At 43.5% G+C, this 12,641-nt stretch overlaps 1 protein-coding gene across 4 annotated transcripts in view; it reads right to left on the bottom strand.

The window, feature by feature from the left end:
- Positions 1-410: 410 nt before the first annotated feature.
- LOC133648208 (protein diaphanous homolog 1) overlaps positions 411-12,641 on the bottom strand; it is a 232,003-nt gene continuing 219,772 nt past the window's right edge. For all 4 annotated transcript variants that reach the window (XM_062044059.1, XM_062044061.1, XM_062044058.1 and 1 more), the window contains one exon: positions 411-934. In XM_062044059.1, coding sequence (XP_061900043.1) covers positions 768-934 — 167 coding nt within the window. In that variant the 3' untranslated portion in view covers positions 411-767. The remainder of the gene's footprint in view (positions 935-12,641) is intronic.

Below are 12,641 nucleotides of genomic sequence, written 5' to 3' on the forward strand. Positions count from 1 at the left end.
TGGTGAGAACTAGCTGTGACCGTGAAATGACGGACGCGTCTTCCCGTTGGCACGCCGCGGGAAGATCGGCACTTACAGGACAGGCCAAGAGTCCCGACACACCTTCTCATTCAATGCCTTTTCTTTATTTCCGTGACTATTTACATTGTAGACTGTCACATCACAACTATGAATGAACACATGTGGAGTTATGTACTTAACTGAAAACACGTTTTATGTTCTAGTGTCTTCAAAATAGCCACCCTTTGCTCTGCACACTCTTGGCATTCTCTCCATGAGCTTCGAGCACACCGGTGGAGTGAAAAGCATGTGAGGTGACTACCTCTTGAAGCTCATGGAGAGAATGCCAAGAGTGTGCAGAGCAAAGGGTGGCTATTTTGAAGGAACTAGAATATAAAACATGTTTTCAGTCAAGTACATAACTCCACGTGTTCATTCATAGTTGTGATGTGACAATCTACAATGTAAATAGTCATGAAAACACATTAAATGAGGAGAAGGTGTGTGCACATGTTTGTCCTGTAGTGTACAACACAAACTGTGAGTGACAACAGCGAGGATGTGCCTGACATTCCTAACAAAAACAAACGTGGAAATAAGCGCACAATAGAGGTGATGCCCTTTTGATTCGTCGTGTGACAACAAATCTAGTGAAGAAACATGATAAGAGTGGCAAATATGGCTGAGGGACATTTCCATCACATCAAAATTGGCCCCAACATTGACAAGCAGTAACTTTACATAAAAGAAAGAAGACAAAATGTGCCCTAATTGGAGCGAGCTTCCAGTAGCTCCTCTAACGAGTCTTCCTTCTTGGTGCCCTCCTCCAGCTTCACCTTCTTGGTGGGCACCTTGCTTGACGGAGGTGTGTCGTCCTGCATCAGCTCTTTGGCCAGGATGTTGGTGACCGCGTGACCAGCTCGCCTGTGGTTGGCTGAGGAGAGAGAGAGTGGCCAAGCATGTGAGAGAGTGACGTCATCATGTTGTTGAAGGCATAACATGTCAATACAGGCGTCACACACACGGGGTGTGCTCTTCCAGCGATGTACACCTACACTACACCAGGGGTGGCCACACCTCTTCTGCAGGCCAGCTGCTTTTCAATTGACCAAGTGGAGGGGATCTACCTCATTCATATACCGTATCTGTCGGACTATAAGTGGCAGTTTTTGTCATAGTTTGGCCGGGGGTGCGACTTATACTCAGGAGCGACTTATGCCCCCTTTCAAATATTAAAACATGATATTGTGGTATTCCCCAGGGAAGTTGCCTGGGACCTTTATTATACTCAATATTTGTAAATGATATGTCGTGTATTTTAAAGAATGGTTGCTGTGCAATTTACGCAGATGACACAACAATACATGCTTATGCTGATAATAGCACAGACGTGAGCAGTATACTACAAGACCAGGTCATGCAGATTTCTAAATGGGTTACAGAAAATAAGAGGAAACTTAATATTTCTAAAACAAAATGTCTTATTTGCTCAAAACATGCTCAGAGAAAGGAAGGCATATTCAATGTTTTTTTGAACGCAGTTCATATTGAACAAGTTAAAGGCCTACTGAAAGCCACTACTAGCGACCACGCAGTCTGATAGTTTATATATCAATGATGAAATCTTAACATTGCAACACATGCCAATACGGCCGGGTTAACTTATAAAGTGACATTTTACATTTCCCGGGAAATATCCGGCTGAAACATCGCGGTATGATGACGTATGCGCGTGACGAAGTCAGAGTAACGGAAGTTATGGTACCCCGTAGAATCCTATACAAAAAGCTCTGTTTTCATTTCATAATCCCACAGTATTCTGGACATCTTTTGCAATTTGTTTAATGAACAATGAAGGCTGCAAAGAAGACAGTTGTAGGTGGGATCAGTGTATTAGCAGCGGACTACAGCAACACAACCAGGAGGACTTTGTTGGAGGACTTTGTTGGAGCGCTAGCCGCGCTAGCCGCGCTAGCCACGCTAGCCACGCTAGCCGCCGACTTCACCTTGACTTCCTACGTCTCCGGGCCGCCAAACGCATCGGGTGAAGTCCTTCGTCCTTCTGCCGATCGCTGGAACGATCAGGCTAGTGACAGTCACAACTATGGTACCAGGCTAGTGACAGTCACAGCTATGGTACCAGGCTAGTGACAGTCACAGCTATGGTACCAGGCTAGTGACAGTCACAGCTATGGTACCAGGCTAGTGAGAGTCACAGCTATGGTACCAGGCTAGTGACAGTCACAACTATGGTACCAGGCTAGTGACAGTCACAGCTATGGTACCAGGCTAGTGACAGTCACAATTATGGTACCAGGCTAGTGACAGTCACAACTATGGTACCAGGCTAGTGACAGTCACAACTATGGTACCAGGCTAGTGACAGTCACAGCTATGATACCAGGCTAGTGACAGTCACAACTATGGTACCAGGCTAGTGACAGTCACAGCTATGGTACCAGGCTAGTGACAGTCACAACTATGGTACCAGGCTAGTGACAGTCACAGCTATGGTACCAGGCTAGTGACAGTCACAGCTATGGTACCAGGCTAGTGACAGTCACAGCTATGGTACCAGGCTAGTGACAGTCACAACTATGGTACCAGGCTAGTGACAGTCACAGCTATGGTACCAGGCTAGTGACAGTCACAACTATGGTACCAGGCTAGTGACAGTCACAACTATGGTACCAGGCTAGTGACAGTCACAGCTATGGTACCAGGCTAGTGACAGTCACAACTATGGTACCAGGCTAGTGACAGTCACAGCTATGGTACCAGGCTAGTGACAGTCACAGCTATGGTACCAGGCTAGTGACTAGTCTGACTGAGAGACGCAACTGCTCTGTACTTCTCCCTACGTCCGTGTACCACTCCCGACAGCGGCGTTTTAAAAAGTCATACATTTTACTTTTTGAAACCGATACCGATAATTTCCGATATTACATTTTAAAGCATTTATCGGCCGATAATATCAGCAGTCCGATATTATTGGACATCTCTAAAAACTAATGTCAAGTATCAAAGAAGAGAAGAACAAGTGATTATTACATTTTAACAGAAGTGTAGATAGAACATGTTAAAAGAGAGGATCAACGTTCATATGTTGTCAATATTTAGTGTTTTATGCTTCATAGTTAATATTGTAAATCCCACATTATTGTCATGTACTTTCTGGGTGTCTCATTCAGTAGAAAATGTAAAATTCCATCCCGTTTTTTAAGGCGGTCTGTCATAACGTTTTTAGCTTTCAATCAGACATTATTGTGAGGTTTTGTATTAGTGCTAGGACCCAAACATACATACTATACAGCACATTTTCACAGCTTATGTGCGTGTGTGTGTGCATATTTATATGAATAATACAGTATATATACATAGATAGATAGATATACCGGCCCCCAGACACGTTTTTTCCTCTAAATGTGGCCCCCGAGTCAAAATAAATGCCCAGGCCTGCTTTACAACATACTGGCACATGCATTTGCCACGGCCCACATACCACACAGCTTAACGGCACGCTCGTTTAAGTGTGGATTAGTGCCAAACACGGCAGCAAGACAGATAAAGTCCAATGAAGAAGAAGCAGTGTGGAGAGCTCTCGGATGACCGCATTACGTCTGCCAAGAGCTGAGAGGAGGTGTGAGATGTGCAGAGAGAAAAAGCACAATGAAGTTAAAACTGTCGTCTTTCCTCCTACCTTCTCTCCCACACACTCTGTAGGCTGCTGTGCGGCACCAGCAGCCATTTTGAATTAAATAGGTCAGGGGAGAGATCGCATTTGCGGTGTTTACATGTCTTTAATGCCGGGTAGTTCCACTGCAGGCACTTGTTGTTCCCCAGCAGTGTTGTGATGACGCAAAGCACGCATGCTAACTAACACACAACAAGGCATGGTTCATCGGGGTTAAAAGACCAAGCACGTTACCCGTCAAGTCTCCAGAATAAGCTGCGACAATGACACTATCGAGTCTGGGGGGGGGACAAAGAAAAAGGATTTAACGATGTCCGGAATACATTTGCAAATATGAATGTGGTTTGAATACCAAACGGAAATCATGCAAATGAGCCAAAAATAGCGAGTATACGTCAGTGTGGGTGGTGCTTCTTTTTTTTTTTTGCACAGGTTCTATGCAGACTTCATTTTAAAGAAAAAAACCACCTACAAATAAACGTAGCTTAAAAGGATGGGAACAGTAAGACATAGAAGGGAAAGACTCACAACACAAAGATGTGTGGAACAGAGAGGGATATTTTGACTGCCTCCTTTTCAGAATGACATTTACAAATGTTCTAAATGTCTGCAGCAGCTGGATTTAAGTCAGTAAAGAGCCTGATAAGACAGCTTTTATGCAAAGATGGTGCAGCTATTTAAGTTGAAATAGAATGAAAACACACACCAGAAAGTTCTAGACTAAGATCTTCTATTAAAACTTTTTAACAGTCTTTAAAGGCCTACTGAAAGCCACTACTAGCGACCACGCAGTCTGATAGTTTATATATCAATGATGAAATCTTAACATTGCTACACATGCCAATACGGCCGGGTTAACTTATAAAGTGACATTTTAAATTTCCCGCTAAACTTCCGGTTGGAAACGTCTATGTATGATGACGTATGCGCGTGACGTCAATGGTTGAAGCGGAAGTATTGGGACACCATTGAATCCAATTCAAAAAGCTCTGTTTTCATCTCATAATTCCACAGTATTCTGGACATCTGTGTTGGTGAATCTTTTGCAATTTTTTTAATGAACAATGGAGACAGCAAAGAAGAAAGCCGTAGGTGGGATCGATGTATTAGCGGCTGGCTGCAGCAACACAAGCAGGAGGACTTTGAGGTGGTTAGCAGACGCGCTATCCGACGCTAACTGCCGACCGCATCGGTGATCGTGGTGAAGTCCTTCGTCGCGCCGTTGATCGCTGGAACGCAGGTGAGCACGGGTGTTGATGAGCAGATGAGGGCTGGCTGGCGTAGGTGGATAGCTAATGTTTTTAGCATAGCTCTGTGAGGTCCCGTTGCTAAGTTAGCTTCAATGGCGTCGTTAGCAACAGCATTGTTAAGCTTCGCCAGCCTGGAAAGCATTAACCATGTATTTACATGTCCATGGTTTAATAGTATTGTTGATCTTCTGTCTATCCTTCCAGTCAGGGGTTTATTTCTTTTGTTTCTATCTGCAGTTAGGCCCGATGCTATCACGTTAGCTTCGTAGCTAAAGTGTTTCGCCGATGTATTGTCGTGGAGATAAAAGTCACTGTGAATGTCCATTTTGCATGCTCGACTCTCATTTTCAAGAGGATATAGTATCCCAGGTGGTTTAAAATACAAATCCGTGATCCACAATAGAAAAAGGAGAGAGTGTGGAATCCAATGAGCCAGCTTGTACCTAAGTTACGGTCAGAGCGAAAAAATCTTTCATCCTCACTCAAATTAATGGGGTAATCATCACTTTCTCGGTCCGAATCGCTCTCGCTGCTGGTGTAAACAATGTGAGGAGCCTTCCAACCTGTGACGTCACGCTACTTCCGGTACAGGCAAGGCTTTTTTTTATCAGCGACCAAAAGTTGCAAACTTTATCGTTGATGTTCTCTACTAAATCCTTTCAGCAAAAATATGGCAATATCACGAAATGATCAAGTATGACACATAGAATGGATCTGCTATCCCCGTTTAAATAAAAAAAAATCATTTCAGTAGGCCTTTTAAAAAATGTAAGAAAACAAGCCATGATTGATTAAAAGTTGCCTCCATGGAAGTATGGCGTTGGAGATCTAATCTAAAGACTCTGGCTTCTTTACAAAAACATTGACACCTCAATGATGGACGCTTTTGACCTCCCTCCCTCCTCAACGACACCTGGAGTCCAACTTTTGCTTGCATGCAGAACAGCCCCAGGCCTATGAACACTACATCAACACACCCGAGACAATGGACATATAGACGATATCGATGTAATTAATAGTGGCATCAACTAGATAGGCTCTTGCACTTGGTGTCATTACAGTGGATGTCAGGTGTATATCCACCCATGGCGTTTGTTTACAAACCCCGTTTCTATATGAGTTGGGAAATGGTGTTAGATGTAAATATAAACAGAATACAATGATTTGCTAATCATTTTCAAGCCATATTCAATTGAATATGCTACAAAGACAAACTGATAAACTTTTTTGTTGTTGCAAATAATCATTAACTTTAGAATTTGATGGCAGCAACACGTGACAAAGAAGTTGGGAAAGGTGGCAATAAATACTGATAAAGTTGAGGAATGCTCATCAAACACTTATTTGGAACATCCCACAGGTGAACAGGCTAATTGGGAACAGGTGGGTGCCATGATTGGGTATAAAAGTAGATTCCATGAAATGCTCAGTCATTCACAAACAAGGATGGGGCGAGGGTCACCACTTTGTCAACAAATGCCTGAGCAAATTGTTGAACAGTTTAAGAACAACCTTTCTCAAGCAGCTATTGCAAGGAATTTAGGGATTTCACCATCTACGCTCCGTAATATCATCAAAGGGTTCAGAGAATGTGGAGAAATCACTGCACGTAAGCAGCTAAGCCCGTGACCTTCCATCCCTCAGGCTGTACTGCATCAACAAGCCACATCAGTGTGTAAAGGATATCACCACATGGGCTCAGGAACACTTCAGAAACCCACTGTCAGTACCTACAGTTGGTCGCTACATCTGTAAGTGCAAGTTAAAACTCCCCTATGCAAGGCGAAAACCGTTTATCAACAACACCCAGAAACGCCGTCGGCTTCGCTGGGCCTGAGCTCATCTAAGATGGACTGACACAAAGTGGAAAAGTGTTCTGTGGTCTGACGAGTCCACATTTGAAATTGTTTTTGGAAACTGTGGACGTCGTGTCCTCCGGACCAAAGAGGAAAAGAACCATCCGGATTGTTCTAGGCGCAAAGTGTAAAAGGCAGCATGTGTGATGGTATGGGGGTGTATTAGTGGCCAAGACATGGGTAACTTACACATCTGTGAAGGCGCCATTAATGCTGAAAGGTACATACAGCTTTTGGAGCAACATATGTTGCCATCCAAACAACATTACCATGGACGCCCCTGCTTATTTCAGCAAGACAATGCCAAACCACGTGTTACATCAACGTGGCTTCATAGTAAAAGAGTGCGGGTACTAGACTGGCCTGCCTGTAGTCCAGACATTGAAAAAGTCTGGTGCATTATGAAGCCTAAAATAGCAGAAGGGAGACCCCCGGACTGTTGAACAACTTAAGCTGTACATCAAGCAAGAATGGGAAAGAATTCCACTTCAAAAATGTGTCTCCTCAGTTCCCAAACCTTTACTGAGTGTTGTTAAAAGGAAAGGCCATGTAACACAGTGGTGAACATGCCCTTTCCCAACTACTTTGGCACGTGTTGCAGCCATGAAATTCTGAGTTCATTATTATTTGAAAAAAAAAAAAAAAGTTTATGAGTTTGAACATCAAATATGTTGTCTTCGTAGCATATTCAACTGAATATGGCTTGAAAATGATTTGCAAATCATTGTATTCTGTTTATATTTACATCTAACACATTTTCCCAACTCATATGGAAACGGGGTTTGTAGTATTGAATTGTTTGCCGAAGTGACATGCCAAACTGAGGAAGTCCTCAGCATGTCTGGCGACTACAAAGTAGCCGGGATGCTGGCTACAGTTTATGATCCTGGGACTTGGCATGAGGCCGGGCTGCACAGCAAGTGGGAAACGAGATGCGGAGACATCACATCAAAAGGTTTGTTTAAAAAGCGGGCATGGCGCTGAACGAGCGCATTTGAACGGCGAAGGGGAGCGATCATCTGTAACACATTATGTGTTAGCAGACTGCCTGAAGAGGGAACGGAGGCTCGGCTGGTAGGACAACACATTTAGAATGAGGTGTGGGCTGAGAATTTGCAACCTGTGCAGAAAAAGTCTACCTTTTATCTGATGCTAACTACCAAGCAGCCTTTTGTTCACTTATTGAGCAGCCAAAATAAAACAGGAGCCACATGGTTGCGCAGCATGAAGGTACTCAATCACACTGCCCATTAGTTCCAGTAAAGCAGGGACCTATAGCGCCCTCATCTGGCTATACCCTGCTACACACAATGCTGGAGTGACATCATCAAACAATGCTAATTACCTTTTGTGGTTTCAACCTTAGAAGTCAACGTGTGACATCACTCTTTTGCTTCACTAACAAAGTACCCCTCCCTCTATAGACCTCATTGTTCCCTTTGTGTGAGCATCTGTAGCACGGGGAGATGTTCTATAGGAGCAGACGGCGTGCCGAGCCAGCGTGTGCCTCCATTGTTGCCATCCTCTTCCTCTTGGCTGCTTTCTTGTGATTGGTGCTTTTGTCAGCTGCTCGCTGTGGTGATTGGACGAGGGTGCTGGCTGAGCAGATGGGTCTGTTGTGAGTGATTAGGCACATTCCTCCACATACAAATTGATTGTGTGTTGAAGGCCTACTGAAATGATTTTTTAAAATTTAAACGGGAATAGCAGATCCATTCTATGTGTCATACTTGATCATTTCGCGATATTGCCATATTTTTGCTGAAAGGATTTAGTAGAGAAAATCGACGATAAAGTTTGCAACTTTTGCTCGCTGATAAAAAAAAGCCTTGCCTGTAGCGGAAGTAGCGTGACGTCACAGGAGCTAGTATTCCTCACAATTCCCCGTTGTTTACAATGGAGCGAGAGAGATTCGGACCGAGAAAGTGACGATTACCCCATTAATTTGAGCGAGGATGAAAGATTCGTGGATGAGGAACGTTACAGTGAAGGACTTGAGAGGCAGTGATGGACGTATCTTTTTTCGCTCTGACCGTAACTTAGGTACAAGCTGGCTCATTGGATTCCACACTCTCCTTTTTCTATTGTGGATCACGGATTTGTATTTTAAACCACCTGGGATACTATATCCTCTTGAAAATGAGAGTCGAGAACGCGAAATGGACATTCAGTGCCTTTTATCTCCACGACAATACATCAGCGAAATGCTTTAGCTACGAGCTAACGTGATAGCATCTTGCTTTAACTGCATATAGAAACAAAAAAATAAACCCCTGACTGGAAGGATAGATAGAAAATCAACAATACTATTAAACCGTGGACATGTAAATACACGGTTAATGCTTTCCAGGCTGGCGAAGGTTAACAATGCTGTGCTAACGACGCCATTGAAGCTAACTTAGCAACGGGACCGCACAGAGCTATGCTAAAAACATTAGCTCTCCACCTACGCCAGCCAGCCCTCATCTACTCATCAACACCCGTGCTCACCTGCGTTCCAGCGAGCGGCAGAAGGACGAAGGACTTCACCCGATGCGTTTGGCGGCCCGGAGACGTAGGAAGTCAAGGTGAGGTCCAACAAAGTCCTCCTGGTTGTGTTGCTGTAGTCCGCTGCTAATACACCGATCCCACCTACAACTGTCTTCTTTGCAGTCTTCATTGTTCATTAAACAAATTGCAAAAGATGTCCAGAATACTGTGGAATTATGAAATGAAAACAGAGCTTTTTGTATAGGATTCTACGGGGTACCATAACTTCCGTTACTCTGACTTCGTCACGCGCATACGTCATCATACCGCGACGTTTCAGCCGGATATTTCCTGGGAAATTTAAAATGTCACTTTATAAGTTAACCCGGCCGTATTGGCATGTGTTGCAATGTTAAGATTTCATCATTGATATATAAACTATCAGACTGCGTGGTCGCTAGTAGTGGCTTTCAGTAGGTCTTTAACTAAAAAAGGTGCCAAGTCTGTATTTTACCAACAACTTCAACCTACCTTGAAGTAGCAATCTGAATAGGACGGTGATAAAAAATATGTGGATGTATTGGTATTAGGGTTGTACTAGTATAGTATCGCGGTCCTATTGTGTCCTGGGCATGACGTTAAAGTGCATCCGGCAGTGGAGGCTCCTCTATGGGGTCTTGGGGCACTAGGAGGTTAACCCCTTTACCACTGTTACCCCAGGTGGCCCTTGGCAAAGGCCTAGTACCTGACTGCCCCTTAGCCTAGTCCCCAGTCGTCTTGGACTCCATGCCACTGGACCCTGACCCCATTCTGTCAAGGATGGTGTGGTGACTGTCTGTGCACCAGTCTCCCCACGTTAAACAAAGTCACGCACAGGCATCCTCCATAAAGGGCTACACCCCTACCAGGAGAATCGTCATACTCGTTCGAGTGACCGCCGATGAGTATCGCGGTACTAATGAATCAAAAACGGTACTATACCCTGTTTGAAAAGTACCGGTTCGCCATATATATATATATATATTTCTTTTTTTTCTTTTACAGGCATGACGGCACGTTGTCGTCACGTCGTGACATTGCTGGTTTTATGAGCAGAGGAGCATGTTCGGCAGTGCACACACACAGAGTACTTACAAGCAGACACAGTGTGTAGACAGGAAAGGGAGAATGGACGCATTTTGGCCTAAAAAGTAAAGATAAAGGTGAAGCTATAACACTGAAACACCCTCAGGAACAGCTGCTTCAAAACATGGCTAGCTAGCTAGCGGCTAACGTCCATCCGCCATCGGCAATGTTTTAGCTACTTCTAAATCACTAATCCTCGCCTCCATGGCGACAAATAAAGTACGGTTCTTACAAGTATCATTATCACTGGAGGACGAGGAATAGCTAAACATGCTTCACTACACACCGTAGGAGGATACAATAGCTCACCGGCGTCACAATGTAAACAAACACCATGGGTGGATCTACACCTGACATCCACTGTAATGATACCAAGTAATAATAATATTTAATAAAGTACCAATGATTGTCACACACACACACTAGGTGTGGCAAGATTATTATCTGCATTTGACCCCTCACCCTTGATCACCCCGTAGGAGGTGAGGGGAGCAGTGAGCAGCAGCAGTGGCTACGCCCGGGAATCATTTTTGGTGATTTAACCCCCAATTCCAACCCTTGAAGCTGAGTACCAAGCAGGGAGGTAATGGCTCCCATTTTTATAGTCTTTGGTATGACTCGGCCGGGGTTCAAACTCACGACCGACCCATCTCAGGGCGGACACTCTAACCACTAGGCCACTGAGCAGACAGTGTACAGGAGCATATCTAGTCGATACTACTATGATTACATCTATATTTTTTATCGTCACAAAATCTTTTTTTTTTTAAATTCATATTATGTCAGGAAATGCGTCCCTGGACACATGAGAACTTAAATTATGACTAATGTATGACCCTGTAACTACTTGGTATCAGACCGATACCTACATTTGTAGTCTCATCCAAAACTAATGTAAAGTATCAAAGAAGAGAAGAATAAGTGATTATTACATTTGAACAGAAGTGTAGATAGAACATGTTAAAAGACAAAATAAGCAGATATTAACAGTAAATTAACAAGTAGATTAATAATACATTTTTAAAGCTTTTCCTTTATAATGTGTACAAAATAATAGGTGTATAAATGACACAATATGTTACTGCATACGTCAGCAGACTAATTAGGAGTCTTTGTTTGTTTACTTACTACTAAAAGACAAGTTGTCTAGTATGTTCACTATTTTATTTAAGGACTAAATTGTTCTTCAATTGCAATAATAAACATAAGTTTATTGTACACTAAGATTTTTTGTTAAAATTAAGCCAATAATGCCATTTTTTTGTGGTCCCCTTTATTTAGAAAAGTGTCTAAATCCATTTTGACACCAGTACCAAAATATTGGTATGGCGACAACCCTAATAGGTATGCAAACACGGTGCGTGTCTTTGTGTGGGCATGCAGACATCTGCTGCGTGTGTTTTGTCTGCTCATGTTTGAGGGGGGGCGGGGGGGGGCAGCTGAGGGTCCCCACTAATTCTATGCAACCAGCATAAACACCCGGAGTGAGCTGAGGTGCAGGTCAAAGGTGAAAACTATATAGCTGGCGTGGCCTCGTGGCTTCCCACTAAGTCACAGTGGTGTGACACAAAGAGCATGACAACACAGTCAATAGGCCTCGCTTAGCCTTTTGTTGGAATTGCCTCAACTATAAATGGACAGGGGGGACACACTTCTGACGTCACTAAGACCAATAACACTATTTACACATTGTACCGTGACACCCCTAGCAGCTACACTTTCCATCTTAAAGACCTAAAACATTATTTGGGAATGTCCAGCGGGCCAGATTGAAAAGCTTAACGGGCCTTAATTTGTCCAGGTGTGGCCTAGAAGCAACAAGTAAGCCGCTATTAATGAGAACTAACAAGAGTCGATAAGAGTCTGGAGACAAGATACTACACAACTGCTAGTCTGACAGCATAGTAGAACTAACACGAGTCGATAAGAGTCTGGAGACAGGATACTACACAACTGTTAGTCTGACAGCATAGTAGAACTAACAAGAGTCAATAAGAGTCTGGAGACAGGATACTACACAACTGTTAGTCTGACAGCATAGTAGAACTAACACGAGTCGATAAGAGTCTGGAGACAGGATACTACACAACTGTTAGTCTGACAGCATAGTAGAACTAACAAGAGTCGATAAGAGTCTGGAGACAAGATACTACACAACTGCTAGTCTGACAGCATAGTAGAACTAACAAGAGTCTGGAGACAGGATACTACACAACTGTTAGTCTGACAGCATAGTAGAACTAACAA

The sequence above is a fragment of the Entelurus aequoreus genome, linkage group LG04 (genome assembly GCF_033978785.1).
Source record: "Entelurus aequoreus isolate RoL-2023_Sb linkage group LG04, RoL_Eaeq_v1.1, whole genome shotgun sequence".
In the NCBI taxonomy this organism is placed as follows: Eukaryota; Metazoa; Chordata; class Actinopteri; order Syngnathiformes; family Syngnathidae; genus Entelurus; species Entelurus aequoreus.